Below are 27950 nucleotides of genomic sequence, written 5' to 3'. Positions count from 1 at the left end.
CTAAATTAAACATTTAAGTATATTCACATCAGCCAAGGCATGGATATTTATTTCGAAAACTAAAAAAATAGCTCGACTTATTTTTATCCTTATATCAAGTACAATATTTTTATCATAATATTTCAACTGAGGTCGCCTCAAGATGTACATACTTGTTCGATACGTACAAAAATATATTTATGTATATGTATAGGGTTAAACCTCCTGGAACTTTAGGTTATTAAAAAAAAATTAATATTAAACAAAATAAAAATTGTAAACTACAGAAACTACAGCTCAGTTGAAGCATAAAATGGGATACTCTACGAAATGCATTGTGAAAATAACTCGAAAAAATACGAATTGTGATTATATCTTAACAACTGTCACTACTCTTGCTCACTTCTTTCCCTATCTTTATCTTTTTTCTTCTTCTTCTTCTTTTCTTTCCTTTCAGTTTTTTCCGTCTCTTCAGTATCTACGACCTGTGAATTTTCTTCATGTGCTTCTTTATCGGCTTTGTGTTTTTTCTTCTTCTTTTTTTCAGACTTTTCAATACTAACAGCCTCCGTTCCGGCCTTTATATTTTCATCTTCGCTAGACGCACTCAGTTTTCGCTGAAAAAAAAAGGAAGTTTTTTTTCGATTATAAGTTATAAAGTGACTATTTGTCCAGAAAAAAAGGTTATTCATCGTTCAGAATTAAGTAAAATAATAACGCTACAAGAAGTGAAATTAATAAAAGCAGCAATTTAAATTAAATAAATAGGAAAAAAATTGAACATTCCGGACGATTAGGGACAGCCCATATATAAATCGAGTTAATACTTGGGAAATCTGATTCGTACCTTTTTACCATCCTCTGCACTAGCACCATTCGTTGGTACTGCACTTTGTTGTGTAAGAGCTGCAGCTGGCTTCTTTGCATTGTAATCGACAAAGCCCGTCAACCACTCCTTGGGAGTGTTCTCATTAGGACGCCCATATTTGTCTAGTTTTCCTGAAGCAATCAGAGCTTTCTTTGCAGATGCTTTAGGCCCTAGGCCCCATTTACGTGGATAAGTATCTCTTTCCATAATGACTCGCTTGATTTTCGCCACAACACCATGATCACACGATGCCATTGTTGCTGTAGTCATTTGCGCTACAGCTAAACAAATTGCTTCACCCTTTGTTGTTACAATAACAATTTCTTGATCAATCTCAATACCATCTTCGTACCTCAATACACCAGGCAACATAATCTTAGCACCGTAACAAACGGCATTCACCTAGACAACAAAAAATTTAAAACAAATTGATGCAATTATAAAACAACTTAAGCCCTATAGTTAATAGCGATTTTTTAAATTTTATTTTGCATTGCAATGTACACCAAATTCAATTTTTGGAGCAATCTATAAAATTATCTTGCCACATACACACATCGGAGAATATTTGTGTTCCCAATCGTAGTCACAGGGAAAACTCGATAAAAAATATTTGCCCTGCCGGCTTATGTCATGGGGTATTGAGTAAATATATACATAGATAAACTTGTTTTGTGTTTTCATGGTACATATGTATAATTTTTATTGTGATGTTGATTCGAAATATTAACATTTTTAATAATAAGTAACTATGGTCTGAATAAATCTTTATTTCAAGCAGAGACAGCTTTTCGAAATATACACACATCGGATTAGAATTATTGTTCCCAATTATAGTCACAGAGAAAACTGAAAATGTTTATTCCCTGCCGGCTTATATCATGGGGTTGAAAACACACAAATTTATTATTTTACACGAAATAATATACATTTTTATTTTGTTCTTAATGCTATTGCTAGATAAGGGTGTTTTGGGCACCAATCTTTTGCAGTATCAAAGGAAGTAATTAAAAGAATTGGAAATTGACGTGACACTGCCCCTTCAGTATTTCACACATATATGTATGTATATGTCAGTAACAATTTTTTTCGACTGGTTCTTCTAAAAAAAACAGTGAAACATCTTTTTACGGAAGTATATATAGTTAGCTCAATTCACAAAGCCCCTAACCACTTTTCGAAGCTGCTTTTTTCGAAGATTTTGGTATATGTACAGTGCTGGAATTGAAAATAACAATACATGTACAAAATTGCATGTAACTGAATTTTTTTTTTGTTTTTGTTTAAAAAAAAAAAATAAATTTAAAAAACTTGAATTATTTGAGGTCAAAAATGTTTAAGATTTGGTTTCAAGTTACAAAATGTTTGCTTAAAATATTACGTAAATAGTTAAATTCTGGAAGTTGCGAAAAAATTACGTTGACCTATAGCCTCAGTTAATGTCGGAACATATTTTATATACATATGTGACACGGCCTATGGAAGGTGGCTTATGACTCAAAAAAGAAATTGCGAGAAACAGCTGTTTGTTTTTTTTTTTTTTTTTTGAGTTATAAGCCACCTTTTCATAGGCCGGGTCACATATATCATCGGAAGTTCCTTTTCAATAATCATTAAACTCCTGCGAAGACAGTCACCTTGTAGCGGTGCAGGGGCTTACGCCGATCGCATATGATACTAATTGGTCAGATGGGAGCGGGGCAACCGCGCTCACCTGACAGATGTGGTCGAATGCGATCGGGAACCAGGAACTGTCACCTCCTAGTTCAGGGTGTCATGCGTCACCGTGCCCATTGGACTGGTTTGCAGCCAGGAGGTCCACAACACCGGCTGTATTATAACGGCGCCTCCCCAACACCGGGCCACCTTGGGGAGTAGCCATGGCCTTACCGCGTCAAGGGGCTCTGCCGCGGCGGACCAACCCAGTTCCCCAAATTAAAACATTGACAACAACGCTTGCCACGTCAAGCAAGTTGTCGTAAGAAAAAAATGAACAACAACAAAAAAAACGAACAACAACAAAAAACGATCAACAACAACAATAAAAGCACACTCTTTACTTCACTGGTACGCTCGAAACTAGAATATGCTGATTTTATTTGGCGTCCGTATTATTCCTGTCATATTCGTCGATTGGAGAGTTCAGAAAATCTTTATAGTATGCTCTGCGGCCCCTTCATTTTGAACTTCCGGTTCCCGCTTATGAGTCTAGATGTTTGCTTATCGGTCTTAAGACACTAAATTGTAGGAGAACCTTCTTATCTCTAACTTTCATTTTTAATTTGATATCTGGGGTGGTGGACTGCCCCTTTTTACTTGAACGTATTTTCTTTGTTATTCCTAATATTTGTTTAAGGAATCATGCCACATTTTATGTGGGGCTGGCGAGGACTAATTATGCTGCCAATGCTCCTGTTGTCAGAGCTCTTAAAGAGTTTAATTTGCTTCCGAAATCTTCAGTTTTGGATTTCTCCTTTTGTGAAAATAGGTTTAAAATGCTACTTAATGACCAGTCAAGTTAGTTGGTATTTGCCTACATTTGTAATTAGTCTGTAAGAAATGTAACACTTTCAAGATTAAATAAATAAATAGATTAGATTAAATTAAATAAATATACAACGAAAAAAACGGGCTCCAAGAAGAGCAGCGGGCAGAGAAGCGGTAGGCCACGCACGTACTCCAGGCAATTCCTGGACAGCCTAACGAGAGAGGAGGCAATGCTCTTCTTAGAGCATCAGAGGGATGAATCCCCCTCCACAAGCACTGGAGTATACAGAGAACCGGCTCTTAAAACCGCGAACCCCAAGGGCAACACCAAAACCCAAGGAGAGCAGCGCGGGCCCGAAGAGCATTCCAACCAGGAAGCAGAGAAACCCGCGATTGCCAGTGGACCCCTATCCACTGGTGAGCAGCGCGGGCAAGGTAAACAAGGAGAGCAGAAGGCGACGGCAGGCAACAAACCCGCGATCCATGGAGGGCCCAGTACCTCCATTGCGCAGCGCGGGTCGCAAGGGAAAGCAAAAGAATTGACTGCCGGAGAGCGAGAAAAGCTGACAAAGAGAGGCTACGACGGTGCATCCAAGCACGAAAACCACCACCCTAGCAGTCCCTCTAGAGGGACGAGTAAGTCTAGGCGCTCACCGTCGGAGCATGACTCAGGTAGCAGCTCACAGAGCAACTATGGAAAGTCCGAGGAAGGGAAAAGTAAAGAGCGGAACCCGGAGGAATGGAAGCGGCCTAACAGAAGACACAACAGGCAGGCTACCTGCACTTCCACCACGGGGCAGTCAAGGAGCGCTGGATGATAAGAGGCGCTTTGGACTAAGTGGGGCTGGGGTAAAAAGATATCTCCGATATCTCGAGGAAGGCCTGTCGCCCAGGGAGACAAGAGCCAGTGCAGATGAGCGCAGGCATGAACCAGACCACGGACAAAGAAAAGCCAATGCTCAAAGAGGAAGCAAAGAAGGAAGAACACAGCCAGCGGCAGCTGACCAGCATACGCCCGCTCCCGCTGAAAAGCGCAGGATCGGGCAAATTACGCCGGAGGAAACTCCAAGTTCAAAGAGGCAACGGGCCCAAGCTCCCAGGAACACTGCACCCACGGGCAGGGAGAATCAAGCCAGGGCAACTGGGGTACCCGCTGAGATGGCACCAAGGCAGCAGAGCTATTCGGAAGCCCTTAGGGGTATCCGAATAGCTGTTCTGCCCAGTAACTACCAAGCGGAGGCCCTAAGTCAAGAGGACCTGAGGAATCGCCAAGAGCTCATAATGGACGGAGTGTTCAGGGGATGTGGGCATACCCCAGTTTTTTGCGGGGTATACTTCCGAGCAGGGCTCCTCCTCGTAGACTGCGAGGACGAGAAAACGGTTAAGTGGCTCGTTGAAGTGATACCGACGCTTGAGGGGTGGACAGGGCCACAATTATGCACGAGACGCGGGGATGAAATACCGCTAACGCATAATGTGACTATGTTCCTCCCCAGAAGTGCGGAACGCCCCAAAGAGTTTGCGTTACGGCTCCTCGCCAACCAAAATGAGGGCCTCAGGAGGCAGAGATGGCGCGTTATTAATTGTAGCGCAGAGGAAACAGGCCTACGTCTCGACGTGGGCATAGACGAGGAATCGTATCAAATTATACGCAGAAACGGACTTAAGCTGCACTATAGGTACGGCCTGGTCCTAGTGAGACCCTGGAGGCAGAGGCAACCAGGGAATAATGAGCAGCCGGAAGACAAGGCGGAGGCAGAGGCACCGACAGAGGCGAGCTGTCGGAAGAGAATATGACGGACACGAGCACCGATACCATCAGAGCTCGCGAGACCACAAACCCTCCCTTCGCAGCAAGCAAGAAGGACACAATCGTGCAGCCTGGGGATGAAAGAGAAATCCCCACCACACAAGAGCTCATCGAGGGCTTGGACCTCCAGGAGCTGGAGCTGAATAGGCGGGACGAAAGCGAGAGCGGATTGTCGGATGACGATGATCCGATGAGGCCGGCCGGGCCAAAATGACCGGCACAAGCATAAAAATAGTCCAGATCAACCTCCATCACGCCATTGCAGCCTCGGATGTACTGGTGAGGAGGTTCGCCTCGGATGATCTGGGCATCGCCCTCATACAAGAACCTTGGGCTTTCAAGGGACAGGTGAGGGGCCTTAATGTGAGTAATAACAAAGTTATTTGGGATCTCTCACAGCAGAGACCAAGAGCATGTGTAATGCTTAAAGCAAATATTAACAATTTTTGTATTACAGAATTTTTAAGTCGGGATCTGGTGACGGTGCAGATCAAGGCAAAGGTGAATGGAGACAACACCAGCATTGTGCTGGCCTACTTCCCGGGGGACGACAGCACAGTCCCTCCACTTAACGTGCAGAAGCTAGTGGAGCACTGCAGAAGAGCGAAACTTCCGTTGATCATAGGAAGCGATGCTAACTCCCACAACACGGAGGGGGGCAGCAGTGATACCAACCAAAGGGGTGAGTGTTTACTAGAATATATAGTCAGCAACGATTTGAATATATATAACGTCGGGAGCAAACCGAGGTTTGTTACGAGAGTCAGGGCAGATGTCCTAGATATAACACTTGGCAACAACCTAACTGAGAATATGATCTCGAAATGGAGAGTCTCAGAAGAACCCTCCCTATCGGATCGCAGGATCATAAGGTTTGAGCTGGGTGCTGTATCGGGGCAATCAAGCCCTAAAAGAAATCCCAGGAAAACAGACTGGGGCAGCTACAAAAGTATCATAGAGGCTAACGCGGATAGTCTCAGAAATAAGAGCAGAAGCACTAACTGTACTGAGTTACAGGGCAGAGTGGATAGAGCAAATCAGATAATGATAGATGCCTACAACTCCAGTTGCCGAGTCTCCCTAGTTGAGGGTAAGAAGGCAACCCCCTGGTGGTCGCATGACCTGACACTACTAAGAAAGAAAGTCAGGAAACTCTTTAACGGGGCAAGAACAACCGGCAACTGGGAGGAATACACTCAAAATCTAACAAAGTACAATAAAGAGATAAGGAAAGCTAAGAGGGAAAGTTTCAGAAATTTCTGTGAGGGAATTTCTAGCACACCTGCAGCGGCAAGGCTCCACAAGGCCCTAACCAAAGAGCAGAGGGAGATTAACCTAGCGATTAGGCTCCCAGGCGGTACCTATACCGGAACGGTGGAGGAGCGAGCGAAGGCCCTGCTACAAACGCATTTTCCGGGTGCCTCTCTGCAAGTACTTCCAGTACGCTCCCGTGATGCATACACATGCCAGTCGCTGAAGTTTTGATAGTGCTTGCCTCGTCGTCGCCCGAGTTGTTCTCGATGCCCAGGCTATCGAACCGTATGTATGTAATGTATGTATGTATGTATGTATTTATTTGAAAATTTGTTCCCAGCACAACAATTTTACAAATTATTTAACATTGCTAGTCATGAATAGCATTAGCTATAAAAAATTGAACATTTATAATAATAATAAATTAGATTAATCAAATTAAATTAAATATAACGGATAATAGTGAAATATTTATGTATGTAAATGTAAATCTTAAAACTAAATAAAAGTTATTAATAAATATTAAAAGACAGCAGTAGTGATGATAACTTTTGGCTGGTTATAGATCAAATAGTATTTAACAAATGAAGATAGAAGACACAGAGAAAGGAAAAGGACTTAGAAATGAACATTTTAACAACATCAATTTGAGATCCAGTTTAAGAGTCGTTAAAAAATGATGTTAGCTCTTTTTTGAAGTGCAGAGCATTACTTAAGAGTCGAAGACTTGTAGGTAGGGAGTTCCAAAGACGTATTGCAGTAACAAAGAATTGGCGCTCAGAGGTTAGCGTGCGGTATCTAATGTGCTTAAGAAGAAGCACCGATCTTGATGATTGCAGAAAAATAAGCTTACGATATAGATAGTCAGGTTCCTTCGTGTGTATCAACTTATGGAGGAGGGACAGTGTTTTGACTTTTAAACGATTTTCGAAAGAAATGTTTAGCAACCTTTCAGCATGTTGTGATACGTGGTCAAGTCTTTTCAACCCATAAACATATCTAGCAATGTTGTTGTAAACAACATTTAGTTTGTTCTTGCACAGATAGTCACAGTTTGAGTAAATCACACAGCCATGGAGTAGCGTAGGTATTAAGTACGCTTTAGCGAGAAGTAGTATTATGTGCAAAGGCGTGAAATACTGTGTTAACCATAGTGTACGAAGCATTCCATACACTTTCCATGTCAATGTTTTGTTAAAAATTACACCTAAGTTTTTCGCCGTATCTACGTATTCTATAACGGAATTGTCGAACACTACATTCTCTAAATCATTAGTGGGAAAGGACCTTCTATGAATAACAATACATTTTGACTTATTCGGGTTTATACATAAGCCATTCATAGCAGCCCATGAAAATATTTGATTCAAATCGTGGTTTAAGTTACTTATGCACAAGCTAGTTTGATCACGAGGACAACACGTAAACAACTGCACATCATTAGCGTAGATATGAACATTACAATACTTAAGGACATCGGGTAAGTCATTGATGTACAGAACAAATAACAGAGGACCCAGGATAGAGCCTTGAGGGACGCCTCTTAAGACATGTAGGGAGTCAAACTTTTCACCATCTATACATACTGCTTGAGTCCTATCGCCAAGATATGATCTTATAAGGGCAACTGCATGACCAGAGAAGTTAAATAGGTTTTCCAGCTTCCTACAGAGCAGAGTGTGGTCCACAAAATCGAAAGCTTTGAAGTGGTCAAGAAGTGTTAAGAAGGCAATGTAACTTTCATCCACTCGCTCATGAATTTCGTCTGTCACAGATAATAGTGCCGTTGTAAAGCTCCGTTTTGACCTGAAACCGGACTGACTGTCTGGCAGGAGCTTGTATTCATGTACATATGATACGATTTGCCCATGTAGAATACGTTCAACGACCTTAGAGAGGAAAGGGAGTATGGCTATTGGTCGATACTCATTATTTTGTTTACGGATTGGAATAACTTTTGCAGCTTTCCAGTATATTGGGAAGACACCGGTCGTCAAAATTGAGTTGATCAAGTAAGTAATGTAGGGAAGGATTTTTGGAAGAATGACTTTTAAAAACTTTGAACATATACCATCAAGCCCCATTGCGTTAGACTTCGCAGAAAGTATGGCTTGGACAGCATCACAATTATCGACACAAACTCGAAAGGGCTAGTGTTAACATTAACACGCGCGGAGTAGTTATCAATGCACACATTGTCGGCTGAGTTTGGTAGTCTTACAAAAGTATTATTTATTTCGTTGATGTCGACATCAGGGGGATGAGACAGGTCACTTTTGGGCTTACCAATTCCTATTTGTTTGATTTTGTTCCACTTTTCTTTTGTATTCAAAGTAGAACTAAACTTATACTTAAAATAATTTGCATTGGCCAGCCTTATGGCTTTGTTTGCAGTAAGCCGAGCTGTTTTAAAGCAACTATGCGCTTCCACTGTTTTGTACCTTTTCCACCGTGAGTAGGCTTGGTTACGAAGGTGGATAAGGTGTTTTAATGTAGCATTGAACCAAGGGCTATTCTTGTATTTAGGTGTTTTTATTCTTAGTGAAACGTGATCATCGAATAACTTATTTATGTTATCCTGCAGAAACTTTGTCTGGTCATCAACCGATGTCAACGTACGAATCAAGCTCCATTCAACCGAATCAACGGACTCAGAAAGAGAATAATAATCTATACTTCTGTAATCGCGATACGCGAACGAACTTGGTCTACATGATGTTTGGAAGTTGTAGTTTAGGAATATCAGGTCGTGTTTTGAGAAGCAGGAGGCGGATAGTTGCGTGTAGTGAATCATTTTATGAAGATCATTGACATAAAATAAATCTAATAGAGAAGAGTTAGTATTTGTGAAATGCGTTGGTATAGCACAGTTTGTGGGAAAAAAGTCCCAGAGATTCCATGGTTTGTTTTAAAGTGGCATCCACCAGTAGGTTACTATTAAAATCTCCAGCGATGATATTGTCATAGTCTATTAGTAACGATTGAAGAAATTCAATAAATGCGCAAAAATCTACTAGTCGATTCGGTCTGTATGCACAACCGATAAGAAGCCTACTATTATTTTCAGAAAACATATGAACAAACACATATTCCACAGGATCACTTGGACTAGAACAACAACACAATTTACAGGACATACTACTTTTTACATATATCGCAACACCACCACCATGACCACTTCTATCAACTCTGAAAAGTTGGTATCCATTTATCTTCACCATGTCATTTTTATGAAACGAAGAAAACCATGTTTCTGAAACACATATGACATCAATATAGGAGCCTTCTGACAGAAACCTCAACTCGTCAAGCTTTTTATAAAGGCTTTGCGCATTGATATGGACAACTTTCAGCCCGTTGGCTTTTTCTGACTATGCGCAACAAAGTAGATAGACAGTCTTTGGAACTCGGGGACTCACTATCGGAGACCAACATTATAAAATTATCATAGGTTTTACTATCATGGTATACATCCATCTTAGCGCATGCGGGCTACAGTCCCATGATTTGCCTGCTAAACGTTTGCATATCATGATGGACCTCGTGGCCCTATCTCTCATGGAGTCGAAGTGCGGTTTCCATAGGAGCTTGGTGTCAAAAGTATTTCACCGCGGTTCCATGTTCTAGTGCCACGCCATCTATTGTAATTGCTCTCAGGGCTGGTAGGGTCCTTCTTCTGGTGAAAGGGATGATGGTCGTTTTAGATGGGTTGATGTTAAGCCCCACACTGCATACCATCCCTTTGTAATATTCAATGCTCTTTGTATTATGTCACAGAGCGTACTCTCGAATTTACCCCTTGCAGTTATGACGATGTCGTCAGCATATCCCTGGCATCTTATGCCACTGTCAGATAGCTTTTGCGGTTTCCATAGGAGCTTGGTGTCAAAAGTATTTCACCGCGGTTCCATGTTCTAGTGCCACGCCATCTATTGTAATTGCTCTCAGGGCTGGTAGGGTGCTTCTTCTGGTGAAAGGGATGATGGTCGTTTTAGATGGGTTGATGTTAAGCCCCACACTGGCATACCATCCCTTTGTAATATTCAATGCTCTCTGTATTATGTCACAGAGCGTACTCTCGAATTTAGCCCTTGCAGTTATGACGATGTCGTCAGCATATCCCTGGCATCTTATGCCACTGTCAGATAGCTTTTGCAGGAGTTCATCCACTACTAGGCTTCACAGAAGGGGTGATAGAACACCTCCTTGAGGGCACCGCCTCGTGGTATTAACCTTAACTGCGCTGTTGCATACATGGACTTCAGCGATTCTTGTGTGGAGTAGATTGTCAATCCATCTCTGGATATGCAACTGAATTCCTCTTCTCTGCAGTGATATGTTTACGCTTTCGTGAGATGTGTTGTCAAAGGCACCCTCGATGTCATGTCCTATCCCCACTTTTGTTTAATTTCTACATATCTAAGCTACCTTCACCACCGGAAGGAATCACAATCGTTCTTCGTAAATCTTCCGCGACCTTATTTACAACATGGACGTCTCAAATGTCGACCATTTTGAAAATCCACGTCGATGGCACTACGCTACCGACTGTCCTACACCCTAAAATCTTGGGTGTGACGTTTGATCACGATCTATATTTTGGTGAGCACGCAGCCGCAATTGTTCCGAGAATTCAGAGCCGTAACAAAATCCTCAAATCCCTCGCTGGCAGAACCTGGGGAAAAGATAAAGAAACGCTCATGACTACATACAAAGCAATTAGCCAGCCGATTACGTGCTACGCGTCACCCATATGGGCGCCAAGCCTAAAAATTACCCACTGGAAGAAACTACAGGCCTGCCAAAATACTGCTCTCATAATCGCCACGAGCTGTCTTCTTATGTCCACAGAACACCATCTGCATAATGAGGCGAGAATACTTCCCATCAGGGAGAGAAATGTGATGCTGACCAAACAGTTCCTGATGATTACCCAGAAACCTGGGCATCCCAACAGACATCTGATTGATGAACCAGCACCGCCTAGGGGCTTAAGGAGTCATCTCCGTAAGCATTTTGAGGAACTACGGCACCTGATAACCCAGCCGTATGAAGTGAAAAAACACAAGCAGGTCCTTGGTGAACTCCATAAACAGGCGTCGGATCTTTATCCCGGGAATTGCCCGGTGAATCCAGTACTTAAAAAAAATTATCCAAAACTCGCGGAAGAGGAACGCGCACTCCCCAGGGAAACGCGTGTCATTCTTGCTCAACTTCGTTCTGGATACTGTAACAGGTTAAACTCTTACCTATCCACAATCAACCCCGACATACAAAATGTATGCCCCGCTTGCAATGTGTCCCCACATGACACCAACCATCTCTTTAATTGTAATGTGGAACCAACGCCTCTAACACCCCTTTTCTTATGGTCCACCCCTGTTGAAACTGCAAGTTTCCTTGGACTCGCGTTAGAGGATATTGATGACAATTTGTGATCCGTCGCGGCTATTAGGTGGGGCGAGCGTTGCTACAACAACAACAACAACAACAACAACAACAACAACAACAACAACAACAACAACAACCGGACGGCCGGCCGGCGGAATCGTAGCACCATGCTGCCCAAACACAAGTACCAACCCATAACACCAGGTACTCCAGACCCCAGCGGGTTAGGGGTCAGAATATACCCGCGGTAGGTATGCCTGTCGTAAGAACCGACTAAAATACCAGATTAAAGGGGCTGTGTAGCGCAGCCCTTCAGGTTGCCAGCGCAATATATAGCTTCTCCAAACCCAATTGTCAACCTCGCCTATCCTCGCGAATCCTGTTGCACTAATAGACGAGGCTCTGTCGACCCCAAGCTCCTCATGGAACTTGAGGGTGAGGAGGGAGGGGATGGCCTGAAGGTTTAATGTCCACATAAATCGTTCCCGAGATGGTCGGGATAGCACCTTAATGGTGCTGTGGTACCGGAGCGTACCGTACAACAACAACACCAACAACGACAACAACACAAAGACCACCAACAACAACAACAACACCAACAACAACAACACCAACAACAACAACACCAACAACAACAAACAGGTACTCCAGCAGTTGGACAGCACGCACGACAAAGCCTAAATCCTCCACGGCGTATCCACACTTCTCTAACCCCCAGAGTGAAGATTGGCCTCAATTCAAGAAACAAAACTCTCTGCCAGATTGGAGCTCCGAGCTTGTGATGGCTACAACGCAAGACATAACTATCCGGTCAGCTAATGTTGACCTAGAAATAATCAACATCTATATTCCTCCTGCAACCTGCTGTCCAAGTGGCTATCGCCCTGATGTCAGCGCGCTACTTAGTGGCGAAAACCGCCTTATTCCTGGCGATTTCAACGCACACCGCGACCTCTGGCATTCCAGCTTACCAGTCGAGAAGTTAGGCAGCTAGCGCAGCAAATAGAAAATACGACTTTCTGCACGATAAACGGCGATTCCCCACTCTAATCGTAGGTAACTTGCCCTACTTACATATATTTCCTTCGAACGGCAGCCAATGCTTACTTTATCATCTGACCACTTGTCCATACCCAGGGGGTTAGGGGGTTTGGAATATACCCGCGGCAGATATGCCTGTCGTAGGAGGCGTCTAAAATACAAAATTGATTCAAGGGGTTCTGTAGCGTAACCCTTTGAAGGGGATGCCAGCGCAATATATGTATAGCTTCTCCAACCCAATTGTCTCGACCTCACCTACCCGTGGCGAATCCTGTTTCTTTAACAGCCGAGACTCTGTCGACCCCAAGTTCCTCATGGATATGGAAGTTTGGCAACTCTGGCTAAGCAAGTCGAAAGTTTCTTTGCTCTCTATTTGAAAATTTAATTAATTGATTTAAAGTGTCAAACAATTGCTAAATATATGGTTATATCCTTTCTATTGATCGGAAGTTAATGGACGTATTTTGCTCTCTGGCGTATTTCTTGTAGAAATAGATAATTGCGATTCTAAAATTAAATTGCTGTGCAACAACAATAACTAGTGAATTTAAAATTGAATTGCATGCAACAACAACTAGTGCAAGAACAAGTAAATACACTTTACTAGTCTGACACTTGCCAAGCGGTCAACTGCGCCACCTGTGTGTGAAGACATCTGTCCATTCATTCATTCATTCATTTATTGCAAAAATAGTATTAGTACAATAAGATCTAGGATCAGTTTATATTAAGGTGACCAGACGTTCATTATTGAATCTAAAAGTATCTTAAGACTTAATAAAATTCTTATATATTGCGATGTACTTTGCTGCTCCCACCTCTGTTGCACCCAAGCGTAAACTGAGCACTGTTTCTCCAACAGCTAAGGTGGTTAAGCTCGATGAAAGTAACATTCTTGAGAAGGTCTTTGCCAAGCTGACCGAACTTGAAGTGACAGTTCAACAGCATACTGAACAATTGCGGCCTTTAATTCAAAGTGTATGTCACGTACACGTACATTTGTGGATCCGCCCCTTTGCGCAATCAAGGTGGAATTGCCCCAGCTAGCTCAGTACATGGAGTCGCGGTTCTGAACCCTTTTTCCACCTTGATGCGGGGCGGATGTCACAATCACATTAATCATTTCCTCTCCCACCTCACCCCACAAGAAGCCCACCCTTCCTTGGACCGCTCGCTTCGCATCGCTCTGCAGGTCCCCTTATCTTACCTTTGCTCCATTCCGTTCCAAACCTCCTACCCTTTGTTCATCTTCCCCCTCCCCACCTTATTAATTTAGAACGCCATCTTAAATTTCTTTTTCACTTCAATATAACAGTTTTAATTATATAAAATATAGCTAAATACATACATCTACTGCTTACTCAAAACTGCAATAAAAATTGGCTTACGACAGGCGATTTGAACAATAAAAAAAATTTGACTTTATTTCAAACAAAATTTTCTTACATACATATATCAGTAAAATATGGAATTTCTGGGAAATTTTTACTTTGCCTTATTCGGCTTACACGAAATCATTTTTTTAAATTTATTAATTATTATTAATTCCGCAAATTACTTCGGGACTTCCCGCCAACGCTACCAAAAACCAAACATTAGAACCGCTCAAAATTTTATATTCCCTACCAGGGTCCTATCCTACCTAAAAGAGCTCTCTTTGGTGGTCAAGGGACTCCTAGGGGCTGGGCTTTCTCGCCGCTATTTACAAAAAAAAACGGTATATTTGAATAAACGTTTGGGTTGACGCGTAGACGTTCGCCACGAATTAATATTCAAAAATTTAATATTTTGACACTATAATCAAATACAAATCTTATAACTAAACGAAATATATATAAAACATATAAATGTACAAATAATCAAATGAGGTTCCAAATGTAGTTTGTTCGCTGGGATTCCGGCACGCAATAGTTTTATGGCAATGTTTCTTGAACGAATTATGGGTGAAAATTATAGCATAGTTTGGTGAATACTAGTGTGTCGGCTTGAAGAATTTCCCTGTGCTCGCCAGAGCTTTCGTTATGGGAGAAGGTACCCCAGCTAGCGGAACAAAAAGGTACAATTTACCATAAGGTACAATGGTGTGCCTGAGCGCCAAGTTGGCATTCACGCCTCATAGATTAGGTAGATTACATTGCTATAAAAGCAAATATATGTATGAATGCGACATGGAAATTTAAACCGAGAAATAATAAAACAAAAAAAAAATAAGGAAAACATTCTTTTATAAAAGAAAACAGGAAGAGAATCGAAATTTACTTTGCATAGAAATCTGCACCTGTAGACGCAATGCGCTGGGTCAGATTTTTAGCAAAATTTGTTGACACAAATTTGGAAACTGGGTTGGCGTGAATCACCAAAGAGGCGCAAAGCCAAAAACAAAAAGTTGCATAGGGCCTAAACAAAGGGTTTTGGATCTTGATCGACTTACCACTTTCGCTCCGATGACTTATCACCATTTAACTTTAGATTTATGGTCTCCCCTCGATTTGCTCGTTGTTCTTTTAATTTCGACTTGTACGACCGATTATTTTAGATTTATGGGCATCCTGCCCCACAGCACATACAGATTTTGAACACTACGGATTTGGTCCTTACTAGACTTTGCGCGCACAGGGAAAACAGTTTTATTTACCGTTCACGGACTATCACCACAAAAAAAATTCACCGCGCACTCACGACGTGCATATGCCCACAGTTAAAATCTTTCTTTTCTTCTGCCACAGTTATGCCCTATATATATACCAGCAGAAACAAACCGCAACGCCGGTTCTACATACCGTTTCCTATTGTCCTCATTTCCAATCTTAATAGCACTTTCTTTACTCTATATCCATCCTTTTCCTGGATTGATCCTATTTTCCTTCATCATCCCTTTCGCTGCGGTCCGGCAACCCTCACCAAAAAGCTTTTACAAATTTCACCATATTGGGAATTTTGTTGTTTTCTTTAATTTGACGTTTCTCGCTTGTTTACATTTTTGTATCGTGAGTGCATGTTAAATTCCGCGACCAAAAAAAATAAATTTCGCGTTTAAATTAAATAATTTCAGTGCGCGAGTGTTATTTTTATGAAAGAAGACCAACGTGGCTCTTCTTTGCCAAATAAATAGTTTAGGTTGCGGTGCCTGAAGTGGCTGAGCAAAGAACACTTCTTGCTTATGGTCCCCAGGCGTCCGGGCCTGGAATATAAAACAAAATTACAAGTTTGGAGCATTGGTGGACTGCTAATAGAGTCCAACAATTACCGAAAGCCTCAGGAATGATTATAAGAGGTAATAAATGTGAAAATTTTAATAAAGAATATTTATAGTGACGGTGGGCAATTTGCATTTGGTTGTTGTACTTTTGAGTGTTTGATTACCCAACAGAAAAAATGTGCACTTATATAAGTGATTTCGCTATTTATGCCCAAACTAATTTAAATTAATTTCTTGTTCTTTTTGCTTTTTTCCAGTGCGGAAACTAGGATGCTTAGGAGGCGAGGTGTTGGGACCCTGGAATGTTGAGTTTACGGGAAGTATACATACATAAATTACACGCTGCTTATAAGAACTTTTTACTTTAGGGTACTTTTCTTTTGTCTTTTTCAGGTGAATTTCGGTGACACTCTTGAGAGCGGCCTCCGGCTTTATGCCCTTTTATACCATCTAATATCCCTCGAGCGGGACAAGGTACGCCCAACGCGGGGAACACCCACCCCTGACATGTAGCGAATAGGTTAACAGAGGTGGAAAATAAGCTTTCTAAGCGAATGGAGGAAGAAGTATCAGTGCTTAATGCTACGATTGCTGAATCGTCCGCTCGAATCTGTTTTGGAAGCTAATGCGATGAAATTTGAAGAAGACATGGCATGCATGAAAAATATGTTAGCTGGTGTCATTGAACAGAGTGCTGCGCCGGATATCTCAGCTGATGCGGTTGCTTTCGGCGTCCCGTATCTTGAAGGTGAAGACTTAAAACGTGTATTTAACCTGTTGCGTAAATCTATCGACTTCCATTCTCCTCAAATAAGAGATATTTTTCGCACAAAACCTTCAAATTCAAATCCAAATAGTGCTATTATTATTAACTTTCACTCGCCTCTCGACCGTAACCGCACCCTGCGAGCTTTTCGTGAGCATCGGAAAAGAACAAAGTCGGCTATTCCCCTAAATCCTCTTGGTTGTGAGGGTTTTTTTTTCATATTTATGAAAGCCTCTCTAAAGAGAATAGACTTCTGCTGCAAGAAGCTGTCAAATTGCGACGAAATGGGAAGCTGAAGTCAGCATTTACAATTAGAGGTGCAGTGTATGTGAGGAGTGACAGCGCTGCGAACAGCCCGCCAACTGCCATAAGCTGCGTAGACGACTTACATCAGTTTCGCTAGTTTAGTCTTAAGTATTTGTCCTAGTTGTAGTGAATTAATCTTTGTAAGGGTAGTTAAACTCAGTCAGGCATGAAATAAAGGATGTGCACTTTGAGATAGATGGGTATACGATGTATCGAAATGATCGAATGAATAAAAAGGGTGGTGGGGTAGCCATTTTCTGCAAAAAAAATATCTAAAATCGAGCATGGTATCCCATGCAGGCCTCCTGTCTAAAGTCCTCTTGTCATGTGTGTACAATCCCAATAGATGTTTTAGTGTAAATCATTTCTTTAATACGTTGTCTGTAGTAGCTGTTGATCATGATGAAATAATAGTATGTGGTGATTTTAATGTAAATATGTTATCCCGTGATTTGTACAGCTCCCGTCTTTTAGATGACATGTCTAGTGTTGGTCTTTCTTTAGTAAATTCCTCTGTACCGACTAGATATGGGAATAATTGTTGTCCTAGTCTACTAGATTAATTCATTGTCTGTTTTGTCTTCTGTCTTAAAGTTCGACCAAATTTCGTTTGTGTCTGACCATGATTTAATTTTCTGTTCCTTTGACATTACTTTTGATCATGGTAATTTAGTTTCGGCTCCTTCAAATTTTCCTGACTATCGCTCGATCAATTTTAACAATTTGAGTACTGCGATGTCTTGGGTAGACTGGACTTATTGCTGGAGCTTCCCATCGGTAAATGACAAGCTAAACTTTTTAAATAATATATTGTTATCTTTTTATAATGCTCATGTACCGATGCGCACAGTTCAGAGAAAATCTCGATCTTGCCCATGGTTCAACAAAACTGCTCGTGACATAATATGTAAACGTAACAAGGCCTATGTAGTATGGAAACGGAATCGCACTGATATAAACTGGTGTTTATATACGAATATACGGAATGTAGCTACTGCAACTATAAAACATGAGAAGCAGGCATACTTTCGAAAAATGTTAAATTGTGAACTTCCCAATAATGTGCTGTGGCGTAACTTGAAAAGTCTTCGTGTACATGTTAAGGACAATCCTGATTGCTCGCTCGACCCTGAAGATCTGAATGCAGTATTCGTTAATTATGCTACCTCTTCCAATGACCCAATTACCCACCCGATACATTGTCCTGTGAATTTTTCCCAGAAATTTGATATTTGTGTTGTGTCGGAGCATGATGTGGTGAGATGCATTTATAAGGTACGCTCAAATGCTATTGGTGAAGGTGGTATTCCTGTAAAATTTATAAAAATTGTTCTTCCACAGATACTGCCAGCCCTGACCCATATTATCAACCACTGCATCACAACCTCGTGCTTTCCTGATGTCTGGAAGATCGCATCTGTCCTTCCTGTAGCTAAAAATAAGTCCGCCTGCCGTCTAAGTGATTTTCGTCCCATTAGCATCCTTCCTGCGTTGTCGAAGACCTTTGAGAGCTTGTTATCAGAACAGATCCATGCTTATATTGACAAGTTCAATCTACTTTCCCCATTCCAGTCTGGATTTACAGCAAAGCATAGCTGTTCAACTTCAATATTCAAAATCTTGGATGATATTCGGGCGCCCTATGACAGTAACAAGATAAATATGTTGTCTGCTCGACTTTTCCAAAGCGTTTGATTCTGTCAACCACACGTTGTTATGCATGAAGCTAGTCTTATTTTGGTTTTGGGGACTCTGCCTTAGGTCTCTTGAAGAGTTACTTGGGTGGTAGAGCGCAACGAGTGAAGGTGGGATCGCAAGTCTCTAGTCTTAAGATGTTATCTAATGGTGTCCCCCAAGGTTCTATACTTGGACCGTTATTATTTAGCCTATTTATTAATGACATATCTACCACCTGCAGGTATGCTCAAATGCATGCTTATGCAGATGATATTCAACTTTATATGTCTGGAACACATGCGCAAGTATCTGAACTTTGTGCCAAGTTTAATAGTGATTTGTCAGCTATTTCGTCTTGGGCGCAAAAAAATTATCTTTCCCTTAATAGTGATAAATGCACGTTTGAGAGTCTACTTTCAAAATGTCGGCGGCATGCGCACCAAATCTAATGATTTTCTTTTGTCTTCGTCTCGTATGGACTATGACGTTTATGTCATTGTGGAAACGTGGCTCAATGAAGACTTCTTTGATGAAGAATACTTTGACTTTAAGTTATTCCTAACCTTCCGGAAAGATCGAGACTCCGTGAAAACTGGTCAAAAGAAAGGGGGTGGAGTGTTGATTGCAGTTAACAGAAACCTGCATTCATCGAGGTGTCAACTTCTACATCATGATTCATTACTAGATCAGCTGTGCGTCTGTATTTCCAGTTCCTCTAGTTCAACTTTCATATGTTGCTCGTACATACCGCCGAACAGTGGTGATTCCTTATACTCATCTCATGTCGAGAACATCGTCAATCTATGCGAAAGCCACCCTGATGCGAGTTTTTGCATACTTGGTGATTTCAATCTGCCTAATAATGTTTGGTCAGACTTTCAATGTAATGGTATTCTAACTCCTACGAATGTCACCCGTTCTTATGAAATCAATCTTATAGATAATATTTTAAGTTGCGATTTGATTCAAATCAATAATTTATTTAATACTCTTTCGAGGTTGCTTGATCTAGTGTTTGTCGATGAGAATTTAATATTTGATCTCTCTGAGAGTACTCTTCCTGTGTGTCCATCTGATAGATATCACTTACCGCTTGTCATTCAATTAAATACCTTTGCTGCTATCCCTACGCTGACGCCATTGGATAACTCTCCTTTTAACTTTCGTCTTACTGATTTCTGTGAGTTGAACAATGTCTTACTTGCACTTAACTGGACAAATATATTTCTCTCTAATGACGTCAGCATGTGTTATGACCTTTTCTTATCGAAGTTGTCTGAGATATTTCATAGTACAGTGCCTCGTTTTAGGCCTAGGTTGCATAAATTACCTTGGTATAACATAACGCTTAAGAGGTTGAAGAACAAGCGTAACAAATTCAATAAATTATATAAGGCAAATAGGGAAAACATTTCTCTTAGGGAACAGTACATTAATAGTGTGCGGCAGTTTAATGTTCTCGATAAATTTCTTTATAATCGCTACATGCGTAGGCTCGAAGATGAGCTTAAAGAAAATCCAATAGCCTTTTGGAACTTTATCCGCTCCAAACGTGGTTCAACGAATATTCCGATCTGTATGACCATTAATGGGGTAAGCTCCCAGTCGCTAACTGAAACAGTTGAGCTTTTTGCGGAATTCTTTAAATCTAACTTTGATGATGCCAATGTAGGTTTGGCTGGCTCTCATTCGCGCTCAGGACTTCGTGATCAGATTGATTTTGGCTCCCTCATTATCTCAGAGGATGATGTTCGCAATGCTATGCTTTCCCTTAAACCCTCGCTAAGATGTGACACTGATGGCCTTTGCGCCTTTTTCTTAAAGCACTGTAGTTTAACTCTCTGCGCTCCCATTTGCCATATCTTCAATTTATCTCTGTCCTCTGGAACTGTTATCGATAGATGGAAAAGCAGCTCAATTTGTCCTATTTTTAAATCTGGTAATAAAAATGACATTTCTAACTATAGGCCGATTGCCAAACTCACAGTATGCTCAAAGCTTTTCGAAAAAATCATAAAGGAGAAGTTGTCTTTTATCATTAAAAGGGTGATTGACCCGCGTCAACATGGGTTTGTTGCTGGACGCTCTACTGTCACTAATCTAGGGTCGTTTTCTGATTTCTGTATCTCTGCATTTAAGGATGGCTGCCAGGTTGATACCATATATACCGACTTCTCAAAGGCTTTTGATAAAGTTTCAGATCAAATCTTACTATCTAAACTTGAGTATATTGGATTTCACTCTGTATTCTTATCTTGGTTAAAATCGTATCTATCGAACCGGTCTCTATGTGTTGAAATCGAGGGCTACAAGTCCCTACCTTTTTATGCAACGTCTGGAGTTCCACAGGGTAGCATTCTCGGGCCTTTGTTGTTTGTGCTTTTTATAAATGATATTGGTTCCTATTTTTTTTCGTCCTCTTTCCTTCTAAATGCAGATGATTTAAAGTTATTTCATAGAGTTAATGGCGAGTCGGATTCCCTACTCCTACAAAATGACCTAAATAATCTTATTGAATGGTGTATGCCAATAATCTCTTCCTCAATGTGAATAAATGTTTCCACATATCGTTTACTAAATCATCTAACTTATATTCCACCCTCTACGATATCGCAGGTGCTCGACTGGTTTCGGTTAATGTATTTATTGACTTAGGTGTTGTTTTTGATTCCTCTTTATCTTTTGTCAATCATATCTCTTATATGCTTCCCAAGGCTTACAGAAACCTTGCCTTTCTTCGTAGATATGCAAAAGACTTTAAGGATCCTTATACAAGGAAGGCTCTTTATACCTCTCTCTCTCAATTGTTTGGAATCCTATCTATAGCTGCAATGCTGCCAGAATTGAAAGGGTTCAAAGAAAATATACTCGTTTTTTCTATTTTCACTCAACTTTGACGACCCAATTCCATCCTATCACTCGCGCTGCTTACTCATAAATCTCCAACCTCTCGAATCCAGAAGGATAGAACATCTAATGTTCGTCTATGATCTAATAGTTGGCTCTCTTGACTGCCCAGTTCTCTTAGCGAAGGTGTCATTTAATGTACCTAATCGGAGTCTTCGAACATTTTTTCCATTTTACATGAGTGCTTGCAGGGCTAATTATTGTAATTTTGACCCAATTTTTCGGGTACTAAATGAATTTAATAGACTCTCAAGGTTTTTTATTGATTTTTCTTTGTCGAGAAGCTTCTTCATGTCAACTTTGCAAGAGTTCCTATAATATTTACTTGCATTATCTTTTTATCTTTTGTTTTCGCTAGTCATGTTACTTACGTTATTCGTTGTGGTTTTCAGTTGATTATTTGTTTAAGTATTTATTTGCTTTTGTATTCTAGTCTGTAAGATTGTTTAATCATAGACTGAATAAATTATACATACATAAATACATACATACATAAATCGTATGTGCTACCTATATCTAAAAGGCAAATTAATTCATCAAATCTACCAGCTTTATATATCTATAATAAATGCCTTAAGTACTTGTCTAAAGTAAACAATCTGGGGGTTGTTATTAACTCTAGTCTCTCTTGTGATGATCATATTAACGCTGTTATCAGTAAAGTTTACTACACTCTACGTAATCTACGAATGTCTGCCTCCTTCACCCCACTTGGAATTAGGAAGCGGCTTGCTATACAATTAATACTACCAATTATCTGCTATTCGGAGTGTATATACAGCAAATTAGATTCAAAGTCGGCACATAAGATTGATGTCGCCTTTAATCTCGCGGTATGTCTTCGGGTTGTCTAAGTATGATCATATATCAGCGTGGCGAACGAGTCTCTTGGGTTGTGAAATATCTGAGTATCTTAAGGCAAGGAACTGTATATATTTGTGTCGTGTGATTGCTGATAAAATGCATACTTATTTATATAACAAGCTTACATTCTCTAGATCTGCTCGCATAAATGACTTGATCGTGCCCAGCTACAATTATTTAAACTCTGCAAGACTTTTCTTTGTCAATGCTCTCCGCATTTGGAACTCTATCCCCAACTCGGTTCGCAATAGCTTAAGTAGAAGCAACCTTAAGAATGTTATATTTTCTTTCTTTGGTAAAGTTTATACAAATTAGAATCTGAGTTTAGCTACTTATTAATCTAGTCAATCATTGTTGCTAAATGTTTTTGTCACAATTCTTGTTAAACTTATATATTTTCACTTTTGTTACGTTAAGTTTTAAAGTTAAGTTTTAAAAAATTATACTCATTATTGTGTAACCATTGTTGCACTATAAAAGATCATACAAGATCTTATTGTGCTAATACTGTCAATAAATAAATGAAATGAAATATAGGAGGTGGGAGGGTGTGATGGCCTAGAAGGTTGGGCTAGTACCTTAATGTTGCTTGTTACCGGAACATACCGGAATCTACATCCGGCGAAGGACCATCAACATCGATAACACTCTCCAAAGCCTTCGGGGTGTAGTTGTTGTTGCGGGAGTGTCATCATTACTGCTACAACAATACTGCGTCGAGCCAGTTTTATCACTTCTGAAAACTTTTATTAATTTCAAAACCCTAACTGGGAAGACTAAGCAACCTTCACAAATCAACGTTTTGCTGCTCTCCCCATTCCGACTGATGTCCGGCAAGAGGAGCGTGCGTTCCGTAAGGTAATCGCTTCAGCTTCGGAACGCTTTATTCCGACCGGTAGAATACCCGACTGAAGCTGCAAAGACAGCCTAGAAGGTTTAATGTGGTCCTATTAGACGTCCCTGAGATGGTCGGGCTAGTACAATGCGGCCTGTTACCGGAACGTACCAGATCTATGTATATTCGGCAAAGGACCATCAACATCGATAACAATTCAGAAAACCTTCGGTGATTGTCTTTGTTGTTTATCCAACAACAAAAGCACGCTACTCCAAAATATAAAATCTTTCCCAGAAAAACAGCCTCACAAATAAGTTATCAAGAACTCTGGACCTTGTCTTCGTTAATGATAATGTCAACCGTACTCTTAGTGAATGTCTTGACCCGTTGTCTTGCTCAAGTTTGCATCACATCGCTTACCTTTGGAATTTTATACCTTTTATGGTTGTTGTTGTTGTTGTTGTTATAGCGATACGGTTGCTCCCCGAAGGTTTAGGGAGTGATCGATGTGATGGTCCTTTGCCGTTTACAGATCCGGTACGCTCCGGTAACACAGCATCGTTAAGGTGCTGGCCCGACCATCTCGGGAACGATTTATATGGCCACATTAAACCTTCAGGCCAATCCGGTATTTTAGTCGCCTCTTACGACAGGCATACCTACCGCGGGTATATTCTAACCCCCTGACCCGCTGGGATACCTTTTATGGTGGTATCCGTCCATATGACGATACCCATAGCTTTCCATTTAAACGCGGAAACTTTGATATGGTTTTTCTGGAAGTTTCGTCCATTGACTGGGAGTCTCTTTTTCGGGGAAAGGATCTTTCTAGTAGTGTCAACATTTTTAAAACTGATGGTATCCAAATTTGTAGTGAGAATATACCTCGGAAAAAAGCGCGTCGTTACAAGATTCCGTGGTATACTAGAAAGCTGAAGCGGCTAAAGAATTTTAGAAAGATTCTTCAAAAAATTCAAACTCACTAAGTCCTTGGTCTATAGATCTAAATGCCTTCATTATTCTAAAAAATTTTAAGTATTGGGCAAAAGACCACAGGAATTTTGTTCGTAACTTTGAACTTGGTATTAAAGAAAATCCTAAGACGTTTTGGAATTACGTAAAATCCAAAAAGCTATGCTCTTGTATTCCGGCATCAGTTTTTTATAATACTGAACTTACCTCTTCACCAGCTGAAGCGGCTAATCTCTTTGCAGATTTTTTCCGCTCCAACTTTTTTGCTCAAAGGAATTCCGGCCGGAGGTCCCTGTTTGGGCTGAATCTTCTATCAACTTTGGCGCTTTGACCTTATCCCTTAAAGATGTTGTGGAAGGAATCCAAAACATAAAATCATCCACCTTTACCGATATTGACGGCCTATCGTCTTATCTTCTTAAAAATTGTTTGGCATTGGCGATCCCACTCCTTACTTTTAACATATCTCTCGAGTGTGTCGAGAGTGTCGATGCATGAAAGACAACTTCCATTAGCCCTGTTTTCAAGAGCGGTTATAAAAATAACGTCGCTAATTATAGACCCATAGAAAAGTTGTCGACTAATTCTAAACTTTTTGAGTATATTGTGTTGTTGTTGTTGTTGTTGTTGTTGTTGTAGCGCCCGAAGGCTTTGGGGAGTGTTATCGATGTGATGGTCCTTTGTCGGATACAGATCCGATACGCTCCGGTAACACAGCACCATTAAGGAACCGACCATCTCGGGAACGATTTATATGGCCACATTAAACCTTCAGGCCATCCCTCCCTCCCCACCCCCAAGTTCCATGAGGAGCTTGGGGTCGCCAGAGCCTCGTCTGTTAGTGAAACGGGATTCGCCGCTCGAAGGTGAGGTTGACAATTGGGTTGGAGAAGCTATATATTGCGCTACACAACCCCTTGAATCCCTTGAGTATATTGTGGGGAGTGTTATCGATGCTGATGGTCCTTTGCCGGATGTAGATTCAGTACGTTCCGGTAACAAGCCCCATAAAGGTACTAGCCCGACCATCTCGGGCACTTCTGACCTCTGAACATAACCTAGCGACACCAAGAGCATGACGAATTAGAGAAAAAGTAACTAGTTTAGTTATCAAATGAGGGGACACATTCCCACATCGGAATCAGTCCCTTGAAATATCCCCGAGTAATAAGTCTCGGCTCATTTCGATTTGCATATATTAGCTTCAACCGTGTTTAAAAATATCGGGATAGGTGTAAAAGGACGCGTTCAAAATTAAAATTAGAAATTAAGTTAAAACTTTTGCTTTTGCTTCTGTGAAGAGATATTTGCAAAATTTAACTTTTTTATTTGGTTGTTGTTGTCATAGTAGTTATGTGGTTGCTGTAATTTTGTTGCACACTGGAAAAAAATTATGTAAAAAGGATTTAATCTTGCTTTCAAACCATTGATGGACGGGTGTGAGTAATTTTTAAACTACAGCAAAATGTTTTTGTGGAATATATTGTACAACAGATCAATATTTTTTATAAATAAGAGTGTCATTCTGTCGTATAGAATTACTAGCTTTGAGCCTCTTCGCGATCCTAAACCCTAATAGGGCAACCAGTCTCAAAATGTGTACCAATTTGTACATTTCTAATATTTTCCCATAACAAATAAGAATTTTTTGACCCCCTGCGGGTCAAAGTGGGCTTAGATTATACCCGCGGCATGCATGCCTGTCGTAAGAAGCAGCTAAAATACGAAATTGATTCAAGAGGTTGTGTAACGCAACCCTTTCAAGTTCCTTGCGGATCTAGGGGTGTCCTTATCGCTACACCATCACCAACATTTTTTGACCGAGATCTTGTTTAACTCTCCAGGGCCGTATCTTTGCATACGTTCCGTGGTCGTAAATAGATTTGCATCCTGACCCTGCCAAATTCAGTTTTTGTTTGCCTTTAATTTCAAAATTACCGTTACCACCAAACGGCTTTCAAACCCACAACACATTGTGGAATCTCCATACGCACGACATATACAAAACTGCCCCATGCACATATACATACATATATAAAAAATAGACAAGAAACTTACCGAACTATCTTTCATAATAATACGCACATATACATATATAAAAAATAGACAAAAAACTTACCGAACTATCTTTCATAATAATACGCTTATGATTGACAAGTAAACCTTCCAATGGTTTTATTACCCGCCGCAGCATAGACTCGTCTTTATGATTTTCATACAGGTACATAGCGTCTAAAACATCATGCATGGTAACCATACCGTCACGCTCAGATTGTATTCCAGAACGCACTCGTCTAAGTTCCAACATTTGGCCTCCTACACCCAAAACCAAGCCCAAATGTACGCACATTGTTCGTATATAAGATCCAGCTTCACAGCTAACCCAAAAAACACCTTTAGAATATGACGCAAATCAAGAGAAAAAAGATTATACATACAATAAAATGTACTTCTGGTCCAATATGAGTTACAGAAGTTATCAAATATTTAATATAGCATTTATAAATAATATAACAATGACTGAACTAACAACACTCATTTAAAGAAGTGTTGTTATATCCATTTCAACAATGCCTTTATGTTCATACATAAAATATATACGCATACAACTATTTATTAACCTTACCCATATTACGCGCTTCATCATAGTCCAGTAGTTTGCTATCATAAACTGTACGTACGCGTAGCTGTCTTTTCACAGCTGAGATCAATGGAGGCCTTTGGAAAAGCGCTCCACGTAATTTTTCTAAACCTTGACGCACTTTTGCTACGGATTCAACGGGAGAATGTAATTTAAAAATGGCAACATACTCTTTACCAGCGCTTTGTTGAGACTTTACTAGGCGGGTGGCGCGATCAATACACACTATGAGGCATCCTAATAAATTAATATACATATAAGGAAAGTTTAACATGTATTTTGATAAGTAAAATTAAATGGCGTACCTGTAACCTTTGGATCAAGAGTTCCCGAATGTCCGGTTTTATCAACTTTTAAAATCTTTTTTATCCATGCAACAACTTCATGAGAACTTGGATTAGATGGTTTATCTAACTTAATAAAACCAGTTTTCATATATTCTTTGATATCTCTATGAAGTGGAGATGATCCATGTGGTAATGGCGTATAATGGTTGGTGCGTACGTTCAGCTTATCGAAATTTTTCAATAGTAAAGGCCATTGGGACGCATCGAGTTTTGCAAATTTCTCCGAGGGCTTAACCGAGAAGTCACCCGTTTTCTGGAGCACACCAACATCTTCAATGTCAATGGGCTCTTCCTTAATCTTCTTCTTTTTCTTTTCCTTTTTAATTTCTGAAAGTATTGGATGAAACCACGCGGTACTTTAATGCACGCATATATATTTGAATGTGATAAATACTATCTTGCCATTAAAATCTCAGCTTTTTCTTATCAACTTTTATTAAATGACTGTATTTATATGTTTTTCTTACCAACTTCTGCCATTACTACCAATAAAAATTAAAATTAGTATAATTCAAACAGCAAACACGTTTTATAAAGCCACACGTCCGGCAAATAAAAGAAAGGTTAGGATTTGCCGGGTTTGCCATCATTTGCGCCCGTAAA

General features: G+C 40.5%; 1 protein-coding gene and 2 non-coding genes across 4 annotated transcripts; all 3 read right to left on the bottom strand.

The window, feature by feature from the left end:
* Nucleotides 1–18: 18 nt before the first annotated feature.
* Nucleotides 19–27950, bottom strand: Nop60B (dyskerin pseudouridine synthase 1 Nop60B). Of its 2 annotated transcripts, XM_067772708.1 has the most exons (6): nucleotides 27815–27949; nucleotides 27306–27674; nucleotides 26986–27237; nucleotides 26479–26753; nucleotides 827–1249; nucleotides 19–596 (listed from the first exon to the last, which is right to left on the bottom strand). In XM_067772708.1, the coding sequence occupies exons 1-6, from the start codon at nucleotides 27825–27827 to the stop codon at nucleotides 369–371; spliced, it is 1560 nt and encodes a 519-aa protein (XP_067628809.1). In that variant the 5' UTR covers nucleotides 27828–27949; the 3' UTR covers nucleotides 19–368. The 2 variants fall into 2 exon arrangements, with proteins under 2 accessions (XP_067628809.1, XP_067628810.1); XM_067772709.1 differs by lacking the exons at nucleotides 19–596; nucleotides 827–1249 and having other exon boundaries at nucleotides 26543–26737; nucleotides 27815–27950.
* On the bottom strand, nucleotides 1347–1487 carry LOC137247349 (small nucleolar RNA snoR639/H1). The gene has a single exon (XR_010951815.1). It is a non-coding gene; the product is annotated as a small nucleolar RNA snoR639/H1 (small nucleolar RNA).
* On the bottom strand, nucleotides 1598–1735 carry LOC137247346 (small nucleolar RNA snoR639/H1). Its single transcript, XR_010951812.1, has one exon. It is a non-coding gene; the product is annotated as a small nucleolar RNA snoR639/H1 (small nucleolar RNA).

The sequence above is a fragment of the Eurosta solidaginis genome, chromosome 3, assembly GCF_040869045.1.
Source record: "Eurosta solidaginis isolate ZX-2024a chromosome 3, ASM4086904v1, whole genome shotgun sequence".
Lineage (NCBI taxonomy): Eukaryota > Metazoa > Arthropoda > Insecta > Diptera > Tephritidae > Eurosta > Eurosta solidaginis.
Note: the sequence above shows the minus strand (reverse complement) of the source record. Positions and strands in the feature narration are given on the sequence as shown.